Raw genomic sequence first — 19,151 nt, 5'->3', positions numbered from 1 at the left:
ACCACCTGACCAGTCTGGTGACAGGAAGAATAGGGAGGATAAACAAACAGAAAACCCAATAATAATGACAGGTTTCAGAGTAGCAGCTGTGTTAGTCTGTATTCGCAAAAAGAAAAGGAGGACTTGTGGCACCTTAGAGACTAACCAATTTATTTGAGCATAAGCTTTCGTGAGCTACAGCTCACTGCTCAAATAAATTGGTTAGTCTCTAAGGTGCCACAAGTTCTTCTTTTCTTTTTGCCAATAATAATGGGGGATTTCAGCTAGTCCCATAGTGACTGGGTATGCGTCACCTCAGGATGGGATGCAGAGATACATTTTCTAGACACCAAACTTTCTAGACTGCTTCTTGGAGCAGCTAGTCCTGGAGCCCACAAGGGGAGAGGCTGTTCTTGATTCAGTCCTAAGCGGTGCACAGGGTCAGGTCCAGGAGGTGAATATAGTTGAACTGCTGGTAATAGCGCCATCCTGCAATTAATTCAGCATCCTCGTTGGGAAGAAAATACCAAAGAAGCTCACCACAGTAGCATTTAACTTCAAAAGGGGAACTACATAAAAATGAGGAAGCCAGTTAAACAGCAATTAAAAGAAACAGTCACAAGAGTGACATGCCTGCAAACTGCATGGAAACTCTTAAAAAAACATCATAACAGAGGCTCAAATTAAACGTATAGCCCAAATTAAAAAAAAAAGAGGACCAAAAAATGCCACCATCATTAAAAAACAGAGTAAAAGAGGCAGTTAGAGGCAAAAAGGCATCCTTTAAAAACTGGAAGTCAAATCCTACAGAGGCAAATAGAAAGGTCCATAAACTCTGGTATGTTAAGAAGGAAAGTATAATTAGGCAGGTCAAGTATAATTAGACAAAAAATAATTTGAAGAGCAAGTAGCAAAAGACACAAAAACTAACAGCAAAAATAAAATTAAGTACATCAGAAGTAGGAAGCCTGCTAAACAATCTGTGGGGTCACTGGATGATCGAGGTGCTAAAGGAGCATTCAAGGAAGACAAGGTTATTGTGAGAAGCTAAATGAATTCTTTGCATTGGTCTTCGCTGCAGAGGATGCAAGGAAGATTCCCACACCTGAGCCATTATTTTCAGATGACAAATCTGAGGAACGGTCCCAGATTGAGGTATCAATAGGAGGAGGTTTTGGAACAAATTGATAAATTAAACCGTCATAAGTTACCAGGACCAGATGGGATTCACCCAAGAGTTCTGAAGGAACTCAAATGTGAAACTGAAGAACTACTAATTCTGGTATGTAGCCTATCACTTCAATCAGCCTCTGTACCAGGTGATGGGAGGACAGCTAATGTAACACCGATTTTTTTAAAAAGGCTCCAGAAGTGATCCTGGCAATTACAGGCCGTTAAGCCTGACTTCAGTACCAGGCAAGTTGGTTAAAACTATAGTAAAGAACAGAATTATCAGACACATAGATAAACACTATACTCAGGGGAAGAGTCAACACAGCTTTTGTAAAGGGAAATCATGGCTCACTAATCTATTAGAATTCTTTAAGGGGGCTCAGCAAACACATGGTCAAGGGTGATCCAATCGATACAGTGTACCTGGACCTGGAACTAAAATGATGAGGGGGTGGAACAATTTCTATATGGGGAGAGATTAAAAAGACTGGGACTGTTCAGCTTGGAAAAGAGAAGCCTAAGGGGGGATATGATAGAGGTCTATAAAATCATGACTGGTGTGTCGAAAGTGAATAAGGAAGTGTTAGTTACCCCTTCACACAAGAACCGTGGGTCACTCCAATGAAATTAATAGGCAACAGGTTTAAATAAACATAAGGAAGTATTTCTTCACACAACACACTGTCAACCTGTGGAACTCATTGCCAGGGAACGTTGTGAAGGCCAAAAGTATAACGGTTCAAAAAAGAACTAGCTCAGTTCATGGAGGATAGGTCCATCAATGGCTATTAGCCAGGATGGGCAGGGACACAACCTTGTGCTCCGGCTGTCCCTAAGCTTCATAAGCTGTCTAGGTAAGTACAAATCCATCCTCATCTCAACCATGTGCTAGGTACAATCTGGCTCCTCTCCTGCAGGGGAAGCATCCCCCAATAACATCGAGCTCCTGTAATAGAGGCAGTCCCATGGGAATGAGCCCACTAAATATTTTTAAAAATCTGGACCAGCATCCCTGCAAGACCCCTAGAATTTTAGGACTTGGTGATTGTCTCTTTTTGGAAAGTGCTGCTCAGCAGAGGGAGGGTTAAATTTTCTGTGCCATGTGCCGGCAAAAGCTCTGGCGGGCAGGTGTTTGAGCTGCATCGATTAATTCCTCCTCATTAGTCCTTTGCTTTGCTCCCAAGTGGCAATTTAATTCTCACCTCCGTGCTGGGATTGGGAGGGCCAGCTTTGGGGAGCAGAAGGTTTGCTCCCATGGTGGGAGGCTTTTGCAAAGGCCGTTAGTCAGCTGGCTAATTGCTCCCTTTAGTGGAGGACCAAGCAGCTCGAGGTCTCTGGCCTGGGCTCTCTGGCTGCCTTTTCAAAAGCCTTGAGTGATTAGGGCGGTTAGGGTTAATGGGGGCTGTGCTCTGAAGTCATGTTGGTGCTTTTCGAAGGTAGACCCCAGCCTCTGAAAGCTTCACACCCTATGACCCGTTGCACTGTCCTTTTTGCCTGAGTCCCCTTCAGTGTGAAAGTTGCCAGCCCCCCTTGGGGCCACAATGCACCTACAGGAAGCAAAGGAGATCATTCATTAATGAGAGTTCCAGGCAGCTTCAGAGACAGTGCTGCCGAAATGCAACCACCTCTGGGGTGGGGAGTGGCAGAGTACGTGGGAGGAATGGGGAACGTTTGGCCAGGAACAGCAGGCAAAACCAGAGCGCTCTTATAGCCAGGAGCAAGGATCTTTAAATAGGGTTTCCAACGTTGCTCGCTCTCCCCACCTTCACTCACTTGCTCATTTTCACCAGGCTGGTTCATGGGGTTGGGGCACAGGGCGGGAGAGGGCTCTGGCTTGGGGTGTGGGCTCTGGGGTGGGGCCAGGAATGAAGGGTTTGGGGTGAAGGAGGGGACTCCGGGATGGGGGGTGGAGTCGAGGTGTTCAGAGTATGGGAGAGGGCTCTGGGCTGAGGCAGAGGGTTGGGGAGTGGAAGAGGGTATGGGCTCTGGGCTGGGAGTGCGGGTTCTGTGATGGGGCCAGAAATGAGGGGTTCAGGGTGTGGGACGGGGATCTGGGCTGGGGCAGGGGTGTTGGAGGGCTCTGGCTCGGGGTGCAGGCTCTGGGGTGGGGCTGGGGATGAGGGATTTGGGGTGTAGGAGGGTGCTCCGGGCTGCGACAAGGGGTTCAGAGGGCGGAAGGGGGCTCCGTGCTGGGGCAGAGGGTTGGGGTGTGGGAGGGCTCTGGCTGGGGGTGCAGACTCTTGGGGTGGGGCTGGGGATGAAGGGATTTGGAGATGGGGGGGAGGGATGGATAGCGAGGGGGGAGGAATAGCTCAGTGGTTTGAGCATTGGCCTGCTAAACCCAGGGTTGTAAATTCAATCCTTGAGGGGGCCATTTAGGGATCTGGGGCAAAAATTGGGGATTGGTCCTGCTTTGAGCAGGGGTTGGACTAGATGACCTCCTGAGGTCCCTTCCAACCCTGATATTCTATGATCTGGGGTGTAGGAGGGTGCTCCGGGCTGGGACCAAGGGGTTAGGAGGGTGGGAGGGGGATCAGGGCTGGGGCTGGGGGTTGTGGGGCAGGAGGTACTAAGGGGTGCAAACATTGGAGCCGGAGTTATTAGATTAATGAACGCAGGGAGCCAGTGTCCAGGGCCCCAGTACAAGGAGCAGCCCGTGGCAAAGGTAGACCAGGGAGGCAAGGCCAGGGCATTCCCATGCCATGACTCCTGCCCAGCTTTTGAGAGGCCCAGAGAGGCCTTGGGCAGCCAGTGGCTAGTCAGGGCAGCTCTCCATGTTACTTTATTTATACGCCAGGAAAGAAGTGAATTGGGGCCCCCCTCAGCCAATCTGTCTGCTTCCGGCCAGTGGCATTCTGGCGGGCATGCTGCTACCTGTACTGCATGGTCTCCGAGGTGGTCGAGGCTCGGAGCTTGGTCATGAGGATTCGGACGATGTTGAATAAGAAGATGAAGTTGATCTGCAAGAGACAAACGGTGGAAAGTCGCCAGTGTTCACACCTCTCCCACGCCTCACCCCGTGCGCCACGGAACAATCCTGAAAGGACTCCAGAAAAAATAAAATCTAGTGCCCAGCGAACCGCTGCCGAAAGCCTTGCAGAGCCTTTGCCCATAGCACTCGCCTTCTGCGCTGGGTCCTGATTTCACGCCCACGGGAAATGAGGTTGGTGTTTCATTCCATTTCCTAGCAGGCATCTGTCCATAGTGTTAGGACATAGATATTCAGGCCTGTCGGTAAAGGCCTGTACTCGAAGAATTTAGGTGTATTCTTATCACTTGGCTAGTTAGGGGTATAAAAGAAAGAATCAAAATCACTGTCTGCCAGTGTAAGGTCCTTCTCTTACTGTGACAGTCTGAGGCTTGGTTCTTAGATTAAGGCCTTTGGCTAAGCGACAGAGGCAGCCATAAGCTGGGAAGGGACCGGTCACCTCCTCACATTCCAAACTAGTCACATTGAAATAAGGTGCTATTGGGCTGTTAGGATACAATCCTGTCCTGATAGTGCCGATCCCCTCCAGAGAAAGGGAAGTGCCTAGAAAATGTAAAAGGAAACTTAGTTTGATAGCATCCTGTCTGGCAAGAACTCACTTATCAATAGCTGGGCTGTGAAATCCTCACTTCTGTATTGTTTTGTCATTATAGTTCCCACTTTGCTATTGTTTGTCTGTATAATCTCTGTCTGGTTCTGTGATTGTTCCTGTCTGCGGTATAATTAATTTTGCTGGGTGTAAACTAATTAAGGTGGTGGGATATAATTGGTTACATAATCATGTTACAATATGTTAGGATTGGTTAGTTAAATTTCAGGAAAATGATTGGTTAAGGTATAGCTAAGCAGAACTCAAGTTTTACTATATAGTCTGCAGTCAATCAGGAAGGGGGGGTGGGTGTGTGGGTGGGGGAGATGGGAACAGGGAATGTGGGTAAGGAAATTGGAATCATGTTTTGCTAAAGGGGGAGATGGGAACAGGGAATGGGGGTAAGGAAATTGGAATCATGTTTGGCTAAGGGCAGGAATGGGAACAAGGAAACAGGTGTAAGGCTCTGTCGTGTCAGAGCTGGGAAGGAGGACACTAAGGAAGGAAACTGGAATCATGCTTGCTGGAAGTTCACCCCGATAAACATCGAATTGTTTGCACCTTTGGACTTCGGGTATTGTTGCTCTCTGTTCATGCGAGAAGGACCAGGGAAGGAAGCGGGTGAAGGAATAAGCCCCCTAACACATAGCATTACATTCCCTTCGAACTGGCACAATTGGTCCCTCCTGACCGGATCGGGAGTGGACTAGCAGGCAGATTGGGGTTTATGGACAGAGCTGCAGGTTCGGAGCTCAGGGCTGTAACAGCAGGGGATGGGGTGTCACATCTCCTAAGCCTACTGGATTTTGCAGGATGTGCCCTGCGTTTGGCTGTCAGGCACAAGCTCCTCCCCAAACACCTCGTAGCCCAGGGGACAGCAGAGCTCAGAGCCAGAAGCCAAGGCGCTTAATTCTCACCTCGCCTGGCTGCTGGTTCTGTTTCTGTGCTGCTCCCAACCCTTCTACTGACCCAGGCCTCACACCCCAACTGAGAGCTGTGGATAGCACCCAGACCTGCAGCTAATCCCCTCAGTCCCGAGGCTTTCAAAGCCAACAGGCTTTGGTTAGTCTGTCACTAAACTCGGCACCAACCATTAGGCCATACTCCCCACCCAGAGTCTGGACTCCTGCTCGCCACTGTTCTCCTATAGGCTAGCAGTAATTTGCAACCCAGTGGCCAAGCGCGCATCAAATCCTCCTCCAGTGGCTAGTCTGAATAGCATATATTATTTATTGTGTTTCTATGGTCATGCCTAAGAATGGGGCCCCACTGTGCTAGGTGCGGTACAGACATGGGATAGTTGCTGGTCCCTGCCCCAAATTGCTCACAATTGAAACAGAGCAGCTAGACCCGGGGCGGGGGTAGAAACACACTAGCCGTGGGATGGCAGCAAGTGGCATGTTAGTGCCATTATTTTTGTGGGGGGTTAGTTCGGAGGGGATCAGCTGAACAGAAAGAAAAGGGAAGGGAAGCGGATGAGGGGGACAGGGCAGGGGCAATGGAAAGTTCTCTGAATGTCCCAAAGTTCCTGCTTTGGCTGCTTCTACTCTGAACAGCTGGAGTCCCTGGCTGGTTCCTCTCCGCACCTTTCCCCTCCAGCCATGGCTACGTCTGTCACTCAAATGCTTTGCCCCTCAGGCTTCCTGAGTGTTTCTGGGGCCTCTTGGTCAGTCTGTGAGGCATCCCTGGCCGAGCGGTTTTTCCTGCGTGGGGCTGCGCAGCTTGGCTGCCTCCCTGACCGTGGAGAAAGAAAGTTGCTTGGATCTGGTCGCAGGTCAGGCCCAGGCATGTGTCCAGAGAGCCAGGGCTGGCTGCCAGGAGAGGTGGATGGCTAATACTTTAGTCCAACACCAGTTGCTGGGCTCAATCCAGGCATCACTGGGTGAAGTTTAAGGGCTTGTGATATACAGGAGGTCAGACTAGAACAGGGAATCAAATAGCCCCTCTATAAATCTTATGTGACAGAGCCCCTCCAGTTAGAGATGCAGCCAAGCTCCCGTCTCTTGGGGTTTGGTCACCAGACGAAGCTCAAACCTTAATGCTGTTTCTCTTCTGATGGTGGGAAAAAGCACAGCCCCCCTTCCCCCCACTTCTCTGTTCCTGCTCCCGGGGTAGCGACAGGACCTGGCTGGAGAATGCAGTTACCCTGATGGCTGCTCAGTGCCATCACATCCGGGGGGAAAACCATCCCCCAAGGGCAGAAACTTGCAGAGAAAGCTGTGGTGCCAGGGAGGCGTCGATCCGAGCCAGCCTTGCCCGGCCGTGCCGCTCTGCCTCTGTGGCGGGCAGGGGATGAAAAGGCCTCATTACCCATATGCTGGGGGGAGACGAGTGCTCTCTCCCCGGGGGCCAGTTCTGAGCAGACAGGCTCTGCTGCCCAGCCATCCAGATCCCCCTCTGCCTTGAGCTGTGTGTCAGTGATTGCCCTGGCATAAGGCGGGCCTCAGACTCACTCACTGCACACAGGAGTAGATGCTGCTGCATGGCAGGGGGAACCAGGCCCTAGAGGGGAGCAGACCCTCTGAGAGCCAGGCCACCTGCCCTATGCCAGCTGGGTGCCCAGAATTCATCTCAAGACAGCAGGGCTGATCTCAAAGGGCCAGGCTCAAGTCTGGCATAAGCAAGCATAACGTGCCCCAGGAACCAAGCCGCATGCCATGGGGAAGGTGGAAAAGCTGGTGCATGCTCTGCTCCCACTCCTCAGATCCCCAGGGCTGCTGGGAGCTGGTTTAGCCTCTGGTGCAAGTTATGAGCATCCTCAGAGCGGCTCTGTTGTCTGCTGGCTGCTAATGACCCCCAAGGGGCTGTTGGGTTTCTGGGGATGGCTGGAGCACAGCATGTCCCCTGAGCCATGCACCCTGCCTTGGGGTGATGGTATAGGGCTGGCTACACTACCTCCATAGTGATCTCCCTTGCACTGGGGGGGACCATCAGCTTGTCGCTGCTGGGAACCTGGTAGGGCCAGCAGACCTCTGGGCAAGTGAGCTACAATCGATTCCTTCCCGTGCCTCAGCGACAGGACTAGGTTCCAGTCAGCCTCTCCTGTGCTGGTGGAATCTCCATCCTTCGAGGTTTTTAAGGCCCGGCTTGACAAAGCCCTGGCTGGGATGATTTAGTTGGGGATTGGTCCTGCTTTGAGCAGGGGGTTGGACGAGGTGACCTCCTGAGGTCTCTTCCAACCCTAATCTTCTATGATCCTATGAAACTCACTCAAGCCCCTAGGGCTGGCCAAGTGTATGAGACTAGAACTTAGCCAACAATTCAGTTGACATACAACCGAGGGCCTCATTTATTCCTGGGGATGCTGAAGGAGAAGGAAAAGACCCAGGTCGACTCTTAGATCCCAGTGGGTGTTTGCAGGAAAACGATCTTTCTGATCTTAAATGGGGCCCATGTGATGTGGCATCACTGAGTTGCTCCAGTCCTGCAGTCTCACATGGGCTTTATTACACACACTTATAAACCCTTTCTCCCTCCATGTTTTGGGAAATTCATGGAGCCATTTCAATATTGTAAAACTGGGGGGGGGGGTGGTTCATCTAAAAACCTCAAAAATAACAATGTAATTTTTATTTAAAAAAACACATTTTTTGCTGGAAAAAAAGCTTTGATGAAAAAAATGTCAACCCTGCTCTAATTCTGATGGAGTCTTTAATGACTTCCATGATTTCCACAGGCCCCCGCCTCGTTCAACACACAGGCTGGACGGCACTCGGGGAAGGGGGCAGTTTCATTTAGCATCTTCAAAGCACTTTATTAGCAAGACATTCGGGGGTCAACTTCAGTGTCAGATCTGGACTTTGTTCCAGGGGAGAAGAGAAGTGGTGGGAGATGGAGATGGAGAGCTGGAGGGGAAGGGTTAAAAGACAGAGGGGTGGAGAAAGGGGAGGAAGAAAGAAAAAGAAGGAAAAGAAAGAGAAAGGTGAATAAGCTTCTGTGAGTCCTGGAGGCAATCAATCCATTGCCTGGCAGCTTCCCTGATTGCTGCTCCATTAATGAGGTCATGGGGGGAGCTGTAGACAGGGCCAAGCAAAACTGACACAGATTAAAAACAGTCTGGCTACCTAAAGGGCTGGGAAATGAGAAGCCAGGCCCAATTATACAGAGGAATCGAGGGGAGGCCAGTTGATAACCGGTGATTAAAAGCCCTGGGTATTATTACTGATCGGCGGGAAGGGAGGAGTAGCCACGGGGGCCTTTCACGTGGCTTTTCCCCTCCTGCCAACACATCCCAAGTCCCACCGCAAAACCAAGTCCCAGTGTGTCACACTCCTTCACATCTTCTGTTTACAAGGGTCGGTCAGCTGGGCAATGACCAGGTTGGCATCACAAACACCTTGCAAAGACATGGTATTTTGGGCTGTATAAGTAGGGGCATTGCCAGCAGATCGAGGGACGTGATCATTCCCCTCTATTCGACACTGGTGAGGCCTCATCTGGAGTACTGTGTCCAGTTTTGGGCCGCACACTACAAGAACGATGTGGAAAAATTGGAAAATGTCCAGTGGAGGGCAACAAAAATGATTAGGGGACTGGAACACATGACTTATGAGGAGAGGCTGAGGGAACTGGGATTGTTTAGTCTGCGGAAGAGAAGGATGAGGGGGGATTTGATAGCTGCTTTCAACTACCTGAAAGGGGGTTCCAGAGAGGATGGAGCTTGGCTGTTCTCAGTGGTAGCAGATGACAGAACGAGGAGTAATGGTCTCAAGTTGCAGTGGGAGAGGTTTAGGTTGCCTATTAGGAAAAACTTTTTCACTAGGAGGGTGGAATGGGTTACCTAGGGAGGTGGTGGAATCTCCTTCCTTAGAGGTTTTTAAGGTCAGGCTTGACAAAGCCCTGGCTGGGATGGTTTAGTTGGGGATTGGTCCTGCTTTGAGCAGGGGGTTGGACTAGATGACCTCCTGAGGTCCCTTCCAACCCTGAAATTCTATGATTCTATGAATCCCGTTTGGTGAGTCCCGGTTCATTTCCTCACCAAGCGCACTCAGATACTAACAGGCCTTGAGAAGCCAGGGCTGGTCTGATGCGTGCTGTTTGAGCTGCTTTAGCAAAGATGAGGTGGAACGGATGCTCCTTTTGTGACCATTTTAAAGGTGAAAAAGGAACTTCCCAGGCACGGGGAATATTTTGGCATCCCTACAGAATCAGTCCATTCAAACAGCATCTCCCTGGCATGTCACCACAACCCCTCTGGGACGGGGTGGGACGGCGCACCCTCTGCTTGGCACAGACCTATACCACTGGGCAGTGTTTCACTCCACCACCTTCGACATACTAGTGCAGGGGCTGGATTTACAGTACCCCCCAGTTTTACTGCCCCTTCTCCGAAGGTGGGCAGAGCAGAGGTGTCTCCTCCTTCTTTTCAGCCCTACTAGCCTTTCTCTCTCTTCTGCTCCTTCCCCCGACACGGCCTCCCTATGATCTTCTACCCAGCCTCCTCGTTAATGGGCTCATTCGCTTCCCCCCGCCCAATCTGATCTGACCTCCTCATTCAGGCCCGAGTGGGCTCGCCAGTGACCAGAGTGCTGTCTCAGTTGCTGATTCCCAGCACTCTGCCCTGGGGCCCCTCCACTGGCCCGCCCTTCTCCACTGCATGAAACACAAACCGCTCATCTTTGCTTTCACGGCCTATCCCCGCCTCAGCTCTCGTTCGCTACCCAGACGCTGACGCCCCACTCTGCTCGGCCAGAGACGCCAGCCTCCGGTGCCTGTTTGTGCCACTTTCTAACAAGCACCTTCGTGCCTTCTCCAGTGCGGCCCCTCGCGCTCCCCATAAACATCAACAAAACCACCTTCTTGTCCTCCTCACAACTCCCCTTTGCCGTGAGCCTGAAAAAAACTAGGTGCCAGTTAGGCAGCGGGTGTGCTGATACCACCCGCTGTCTGTTCTGCCGACCAGGGTTGTCTTGTATTCCCCTGTCTGTCGCTGACACCTGTTGTCTTGCAACGTTGTCCTTGGGGGATCCTCTTTGGGGCAGACACTGTCATTTGGGTCTGTACTGTGCCTAGCCCAATGGGGCCCTGATCCATGCCTTGGGCCTGGAAATGCTACAAGAATACAACAAATAGATAATGTTACTAATGTGGTCAAGCCACTTTGCCATGGAATTCAGGATGGTGCCCATCTGGGATGGTTGGTAGATGTCCATTGTGGACAGTGATCTGTCTACACTGTACAGCTGACCTGAGTCAGACACAAGAAGGAGTTTGGCAGCTGGGAGAAGAGGGGAACAGTGATAAACCTGCAAGGTGGGGGGGAGTTTTGGAATTTCAGGGGCAGGAATGGGAGGGACAGACCCGGGGTTACAAGTGGGAGGGTGGTTTCCGGCTGGGAGAGGAATCAAGCAGGGAGGGTCTCCTACCAGCAGGGTGAAAAGGTGGGAGTTGGAAGTTGGGGTGAAGGATAGCTTGGGGGTGCCGAAGGAGGTGCAGAAAGGGGAGCGATTTTCAGTGTGATTACCTGTTATTGTTTATATGGTGGGAGCACCTGAGGATCAGGGTGCAAGGAGCTGTACAAACAGAAGACAGCCCAAGATGCTTAAAGAGTTTATTAGCTGAGAGCCAAGGGAGTCAGATTTTGGAGGCTGGGGGCTTAGCAGCTGGGTTGGGATCAAACGGTTTGATGAGAGCCTTGTCTAGTTAGCCGCTCGACTGCACTGGATGGGACGTCCAGTGCTGCCCCAGGCAGTTACATTACGTTCTAACCCGTCCTTCCTTGCTCAAAGCAATGCTGGCTGGCTAGCTCCATTCCTGCTCTGCTTTTTCTTTATCGTTTGCTCTCTCCCCTCACGTCACCCTGTCAGGGGGCTGCCAGCAATCACAGTACAACGGCTGCCATGGGACCTGCAGGCTTTCCCCAAGGCACCCCACAGAAGCAGCTGAGTGTCAGACACCCTGACTGGCTGGCTTCGGCACATCGGGGTGAAACACTGATGGGCATTTCGGGGGTTGTGGTTATTTCCAAGACCTCAGTCTGCTGAGGCAGATGATCTCCGAAGAAATGTTCCCCCTTCACCGATCCCATGGGCAGAGCAGAGCAGCTCTCCCTGGCTGAAGAGGCTGGAGCAGCTTAGGAGAATGTGGCCACCACAATCAGAACAAGATTGAAGCTCATCAAGTGAGCAAGAACATCTGTTCTTACCAGGAGCACCAGGATCATGGGGCCTTGGTAGATGTAATCGGTATAGACTCCTGCTCGCTTCCCGAACCAGCATCTGCAAGTCAAGCGAACGGGGCGGTCAGCCTCAGGGCCATGAATCTAGGCACAACTTCCTTGGAAGAGCCCCTCCTAAGGCCTTGTCTGCATGGGAAGTTATATCGGTGTACGGTAGGGTGTGAATTTAAAGCACAATAACTAGTTGGGTATAACTGCCCGTGTGGAGACTCTTAATCTGGAATAGAGGCTTGTCTACACCTGGATTTATTCTGGAATAGCTATTACTGATCAGCAATATGTGTGGATGTGCTTCTTTTGGAATTAAAGGACCTTGCTCTGGTTTAGTTTAATTTAACTAAAGAGGAATCAAGCACGCTTATTCTGGAAGAAGGGGGCTTACACATGGAGTTAGTCAGGAAGAGCAATGCACTTTAAATTGACACTTTACCCTAATCTGAATTAAACTGAGAGTGTAGGCAAGCTTTAAGAGGGCCTTTTGCTGGGTTAGTTTGTGTTGCTTTGGAAGTTGTCTAATCTAAACTGAAGAGACCCTGGTATTCAAGAATTACAGCATCCACACGGGCAGTTATAAGGGTATAACCAAAGCAGTACAAGTATACAAGTCTAACATCCCACGTGGACAAGTCCTGAGAGTGTCTCCTCGGCTTTTGCCACACATCTCAACCGGTGCAAATCGCACGGGAGTGGGAAAGGTCTTAGAGTCACGAGGCAAAACCGCGGCTGGAAAACAAGGCAAGTTATCAGGCACCGAAATGGGCTAATTTTAATGCCACCGTTCACACAGAGAACACATCCTGTTCCAGCTAAATCCTCCATTAGCAGGTCTCTGGGAAAGTGGCACAGGCGGAGTCAGTGTATAACTCTGCTGGCAGATTAAATCCCAGCTCCGTTTAGCAAACACTTTGTAGGATCCCAGGCTCGGGCTAACGTCTCCCCTTCAGTCCTCACTTATCACTTCACGGGGAAAGCCCAGCAGCAGCCAGTCACTGAGCGGGACTAGGGCTCGTGCACCAAACCAAGGAAGGATCTTGTCTGTCTTTCCCCACCCTTTGCATGTAGCCGGCCTTCTGTGAACTCTTTAGGGTGGGAACATATCCACCTCTTTGTTTGTTCAGCAGCCGTCCTGAGCAGCGCATCCATATCAATATTTTCCCAATGCTAATAGATGTGGTAGAAATCAGGCTTACTTCTCATTGTCATAATACAGCTTTCCCAGGGCCCAGGCAATAATGATGGGAAAAGGGATACCTGCGAGGAAAGAAACATATCTGTCTGAGTGGCAGAAGTACAGATGAAGGTCCTGGGAAGATCTACTCCAGATTTGTGGCCAGGACTCGGGGGGCACTCGCGAGACGCTGCCCCCAAAGTGTCGGCTCTGGTTGGAAGATGGTTTCTAATGAAATTTACAAATTCAAAATCTGGGAATTGGGGAAAAATGCTGGCGATGTTTTCAGGACCTGTCCCCTTCCGCCTCCTTGTTTTTCAACCCAATATCGGGCTGGCCAAGGCGCTTTGGAAGTGTGAATGAGGAAAAAAATGAGGTGAAAGTTTTGAAACAAAGACAACGCGATTGAGGAAAGGTTTCTCCTTTGCTACGGCCAGCTCCGGTCCTGGATTTTGCACTGAGCTTGGTACATGCTTGTGCAGGACGCTGCCTGCCTGTGCAATGCAGACAGATGCTGATTGCCCTGAATATCCCCAGCGAGACCCGGAGCTCGGATTCAGGGAAAGCTCTGCCCCACACTACAAGCTCAGGGGCTAGGCAGGAAGAAATACCTCCTCGTCCGGGGCCCTCCCCTCTGCTGCCCACAGGATGTTCTGTGGCTGAGCACACACTGCGGGCTGCCCCCAGAGGATTGAAGATCATTTGTGCCAAGCCCTGAGGGACTCTGGGTCCAGTGTGGAGTTGATCCACCAGTGGGTGCTGCCTCCAAATGCTCCAAGTTCCTGCTGCCCTAGGAGCCACGAGAAGATGTGGTTCAGCTGTAGGGCACGGCAGCCGGGCCTACCAGAGCTGGGGCCTCACGACCACGAGAGAATCTATCCAGCCTCATCGTGGCAAGACCGGGCAGAGGTACCATGGGAGGGGCTGTTACATTCCCCTTCGGGGGAAAGCTGGCAGCTTGTCTGCTCTGCACAGATCCCCGCGTGCAGCGCCGGTGCCCACCCCGGTGTCCGCACGGATCCCCTGCGTGCAGCGCCGGCGCCCACCCCGGTGTCCGCACGGATCCCCCGCGTGCAGCGCCGGCGCCCACCCCCGGCGTCCGCACGGATCCCCCGCGTGCAGCGCCGGCGCCCACCCCGGTGTCCGCACGGATCCCCCGCGTGCAGCGCCGGCGCCCACCCCGGCGTCCGAACGGATCCCCCGCGTGCAGCGCCGGCGCCCACCCCCGGCGTCCGCACGGATCCCCCGCGTGCAGCGCCGGCGCCCACCCCCGGCGTCCGCACGGATCCCCGCGTGCAGCCCTGGCGCCCACCCCCGGCGTCCGCACGGATCCCCGCGTGCAGCGCTGGCGCCCACCCCCGGCGTCCGCACGGATCCCCGCGTGCAGCGCTGGCGCCCACCCCCGGCGTCCGCACGGATCCCCCGTGTGCAGCGCAGGCGCCCACCCTGGGGCACACATTGTGAGGTCTGAATTTTCTGCTTTGATTTCTCTCCCATCTGTCTCTGCCCTGCAGGACGCAATGTTGCACTTGGAGAACGATAGTGGTGGAGCAACTCGCACCCAGGGCCACTGCTCACCAGCCGGCCCCAACCAGCAAAGGGCTTGCACAGAAAGTCAGAACCGCAGTGAATGCCCCAGTCTTGCCCGTGCTCCGTGGGACTTACACCAGCCGATGCAGATGAACATCCACTTGCGGAGCTTGTCGGTGGAGTAGGTGAGCACAATGGCCGTGTGGAGGTAGCAGCCCTCGCCGAACATCCAGAAGAAGTTGGTGACATGGAAGTAATTGTAGGCGGCTGTGACCAGGCGGCACCAGGCCTGCCACGGCGGGGAGGGATACAAAGGAAGCAGGAGAGGGTATGCTTTAGGAACAGACCATGAAGCAATAAAACAAACAGCTCAGCCATTTCAGAGTTTCTTCTCCCCACTGGGCTGCTTGATTCATCTGGTGCTGAACAGAGACAGCACTCTTCCTACAGGAGCTCAAAGGTAGGAAGCCCCAGCAGCTCCATATTACCGAGGGGAAACAGAGGCACACAGAGAAAGGGACTTGCCCAGGGAGACCCACTGGGTCAGTGGCAGAGACCCCATATCACTTGAATCTACGTTAGTTCTTATCTAGTCCCCATTATTGTAGCATCAAAGCTTCTCACAATCATTCATATGTTTATCCTCACAACATCCCCTGTGAAGCTGCTATTATCCCTCTGGGGCACATTGGAAACTGAGGCACAAACTAACCCAAGTGCTCAGTGGGAAACACAGATTTGAACAAAGGTCACGTAAGTCCCAGGCTAGTCCCCTGCGCCTCTCGGGGTAGTTCTATGGCCGTCCGCCTACAGTAAATTAAAGCAAGGTGCGACTTGCTTGCACTGTGATACCCACCCCCAGGGCTGACTGCGCATAGTGCATCTCACACAGGCGATTCCCTGCTGAGAGGCCCCCGGCACAGGCATATTCCAGGGGTGGCCTGGGCATGGACATGGCTTCGTCTCCTCTGCTATGCTTCCATGCCCCGCTTTCCCCTCCCCTCACAGAGACCATGTAACCCCCTCAAATCACCGCCCCCAACGCCAGGCTGGAGCCGGGCTGACCTGGAAGTGAGGGTTGCTGGGAGAGGGTTAGAGGGGCCGGTCCTGCTGGACACACACCAGCCCTGGGCTCAGATCCTCAAAGGCATTTAAGTGCCTAAATCAATGGAAGTTGGGTGCCTAAATACCTTCGGGGATCTGAGCCCTCATCTTGTCAGACTCCCGTCTGGGACGCTTCTTCCTCTCTGGCCCCCCATTCAGCAGGCCTCCACTCCCATCTATTTCCTCTTAGCCCCCAAAGCCCCCAAGTGACATTGGCTATAAAAACTAGCAAGCCCTCTGGAATGCTACGGAGCAGACCCTGGGTCGACGGTCAAGTCAGCAGGGCTGGAGCAGGAGCCGGCTCTGGGATTGTGGGACGGAGCGTGCTGCGCACAGGGGAGGGGGATTAGCAGGAGGCGTTGGCCCAGTACACCTGCCTCCCTGCCACCGGCCTATCTTGTCCCCGCTTCTCTTGCCAGGCGGCCTGCTGGCCACCAGCTTCCCTTCACTGACTGCCTTTGCCCAGTGCCGTGTGCATGGCCCTGCAGTGCTGGGTAACGCCAGCAGCGCCCTTTCCCCAGCGCCGTCTACACCGCCCCCCGCAGTGGGGCTTGCCCTCTGGGGCTAAGAACAGCGGTGGAGCCAGCCCAGCTCGGAGGAAGGAGGTGTTTTGGAGCCTGAGATCCAGCCCCGCAATCGTGACTCTGTCGGCCTGGGAGCTGAGACTCGCAGCCACGGGCTGCCACTCACAGTGTAAACGTCCCCCTCGGGACGAATTCTGGGTGGACTTACTCCCTGAGCAGAGTCAGTGGGGTTTGTGTAGGGCAGCGTTTGACCCCTGGCCAATTATGTTTGGGCCAAATTTGCTTCTTCCGCCTCTGCAGTACGGAAACTCCAGCCTCAGCTTTCAGACTGTCCCGAACTACCCCCCAGCCTTCCCATCCGACTCTACATCTCCTGTACCCGCTCGCCTCCCGCCCCTTCACCTCCCCCTCCCGCGGCGTCAGACCTGGACTATTGTGCAGCAAGGCCTGTGCTGGGGAACGCTGCGCGGTGATGCCGGAGGATGGGGGAGAAAAGGAGCTGGGTGCTAAGGGTCATGGACACGGACCCCCCCGCCTTTTGTGAACCATATCATGGGGGTGAATTTCCTGCTCCGGGAATGGAAGGGGCTAAAAGCACTGGGCAGAGCCAGGCCTAACAGTGTGGGAAGGGCCTGTGTATCCTCGCCCTGGAGGGCTTTGCCAATGCACCTCAATCTTGGCATGGGCACAGCGTCGGGGTGCTGGGGACGGGGGGGGCTGTGAGTCAGGCATGAGGTGCATTGGCAGAACGCTGTGTCAGGAGCCCAGGGCTGGAATAGCAGGGGGCTGCGGGTCAGGAGAGAGGTGCATTGGCACAGGCGGGGAGCAGCCCAGGGCTGGAATAGCAGGGGGCTGCGGGTCAGGAGAGAGGTGCATTGGCACAGCTGGGGGGCAGCCCAGGGCTGGAATAGCAGGGGGCTGTGGGTCAGGCATGAGGTGTATCAGCAGAGTGGAGGGCAGGGGAGATTGCCCAGCACCTACCCGCATTCTCAGCTCTTTGCCGGCTGTGAAGGATCCAGCGCTGCCGCAAGAAGCAAAGCACTGGGGTGCTAAGGGACCCACTCTGTATCCGTTTGCAAGGTGGCTTCTCACCGTGGGTGCTGGTGAGAGCTGGTGATAGGTACACCTTGGCCTACAGTCCTGGGGGACCCTGCTGGGAGTCCAGCTGGGCCAGCCAGGGCAGCCTGAAGGGTTTGAACCCAAGGAGCTGCAAATCCGCCTGCAGAAAACTAGCCAGGTCCGTGGGGGTGGGGGGCAGGTGGAGGGGCCCTGGGGGCTCAGAAGCAGCTGTGAGCAGCCGATCTATGGGCTGGGGGTGAGTAGCACTTGGTCTAGGCTATAGACTGACTCTGGTGCCCCTGCCAGCCTCCCCGGGCAAAGGTCAGGGGCGCATGTCTCCTCCCCTCCGCACTAACTTGCTGAGGTTCTGATGACCCCGTGCGGCCTCGGGGCCGGGACGTCTCCTGGAGGCCAAGCGCCAGGTTAATCACATCCCGGAGCCAGGCTGCTCCAGGGGATTAACTCACACGTGCAACCACACAGCAGACACAGGCCAGGGCTGGCACCACCTGCCTCTTTGGTCCGTGCAGCTCTAACTGCAGCGGTACCTACTTGTCACGCTGACAGCTCTCGGCTCCAGGGCCCGCAGCCCAAGCGGGCTGGGCAGCACCTCGCTCATGGGCCGTGCTACGCCACCTGGGCAGCACCACCCCGTAGGGCTACAACTTAATACACTGGGTATCACATACCACCCTGGGCAGGGCCTGGCATGCTGGGTGTGCAACATGGCACCCTGGGCAGTGTCCGGTATGCCGGGTGTGCAGCAAGACACTCTGGGCAGTGCCCATCACACTGGGTGTGCAACATGGCACCCAAAGCCATGCCCGACACACCAGGAGTGCAATGTGGCACCCAAGGCAGCAGTGCCCGAGACGCCAGGCATGCAACATTGCACCCTGGGCAGTGCCCAGTATGCTGGGTGTGCAACATGGCACCCAAGGCAGTGCCCAGCGCCCTCAGGGTATGTTTCCACTGCACCTCGGGTGTGTGACTGCAGCCCGGGTGACCATACCAGCACTAGCTTTAATCGAGAGAACATGTCTAAAAATAGCAGCAAAGATGTGGGGCCGGGAGCTTCAGTGGAGGCTGCCCACCCTCCCCTGGGGCCACTTGACTATCTCGTGCTGCTGCAGCGTCACTGCGATTGTGGCTTGAGCTGGGAAATGCCCGGCACGCTGGGTGCGTAGCCACCCGCACTGGCTGCTGCTGGACTCACCACGTTGCTTTCATGCACGGTCGGGTTCATGGTGAGCTGCACCACAAACCAGGTGGCATTTCGTAAGATGAAGGCTGTGATCAGGTTCCAGTGGATGATGTTCCGCAGGCACCTGATGCTCCTGTGCACACAAGAGGGGAAGGGAAGGGGCTGTTAGGACACCTTTGCTGTTTGGAGTCAAAGCAGTACCATCCTCTGCCCTATCCAATCTTTTCCCCACCTCCCTGATGTCCACCTGCGGAGCTGGCCAATCAGTGCAAAGCACGGGGGTGAGTCTGTGATGGGGGAGCTGGAGCGGAGACCCACCTAACTCATTGTGACCCTAAGAGCACCCCACTGCCAGAGGACAAGGGGCTCACTGGTGGCAGATGATGAGTTTCAGGTGGCCTGACCAATTCAGTGAACCCCAACACACTAGGGGTTATACTCTGTATCTAAAAGGGTAACACAACCCCTCCCCCATCTGGATATCACCCCAAACACTGTGACACTCATCTCAACCTTCTACTAGGTGGGAGCAGCTCTTTATCCCCACTGAGCTGGGCTGGAGTCAAACTGGTGACCTACAAGGGACTTAAGGGGGTCCCAGAGCCCAGGCTCCAGCTCGAGCCTGAATGTCTACACCACAATTCTACAGCCCCAC

General features: G+C 53.8%; 1 protein-coding gene across 1 annotated transcript in view; it reads right to left on the bottom strand.

The window, feature by feature from the left end:
* The window catches only part of LOC102947829 (corticotropin-releasing factor receptor 1), a 118,095-nt gene that overhangs the window by 13,803 nt on the left and 85,141 nt on the right, over window positions 1–19,151 (bottom strand). Inside the window, exons 6-10 of the mRNA XM_037886932.2 lie at window positions 18,509–18,629; window positions 14,741–14,894; window positions 13,098–13,158; window positions 11,875–11,947; window positions 4,027–4,112 (exon numbers count right to left, since the gene is read on the bottom strand). Coding sequence (XP_037742860.1) covers window positions 4,027–4,112; window positions 11,875–11,947; window positions 13,098–13,158; window positions 14,741–14,894; window positions 18,509–18,629 — 495 coding nt within the window. The remainder of the gene's footprint in view (window positions 1–4,026; window positions 4,113–11,874; window positions 11,948–13,097; window positions 13,159–14,740; window positions 14,895–18,508; window positions 18,630–19,151) is intronic.

The sequence above is a fragment of the Chelonia mydas genome, chromosome 27 (assembly GCF_015237465.2).
Source record: "Chelonia mydas isolate rCheMyd1 chromosome 27, rCheMyd1.pri.v2, whole genome shotgun sequence".
In the NCBI taxonomy this organism is placed as follows: Eukaryota; Metazoa; Chordata; order Testudines; family Cheloniidae; genus Chelonia; species Chelonia mydas.
The sequence above is the reverse complement of the archived record's forward strand: the minus strand, read 5'-3'. Positions and strand labels throughout refer to the sequence as shown.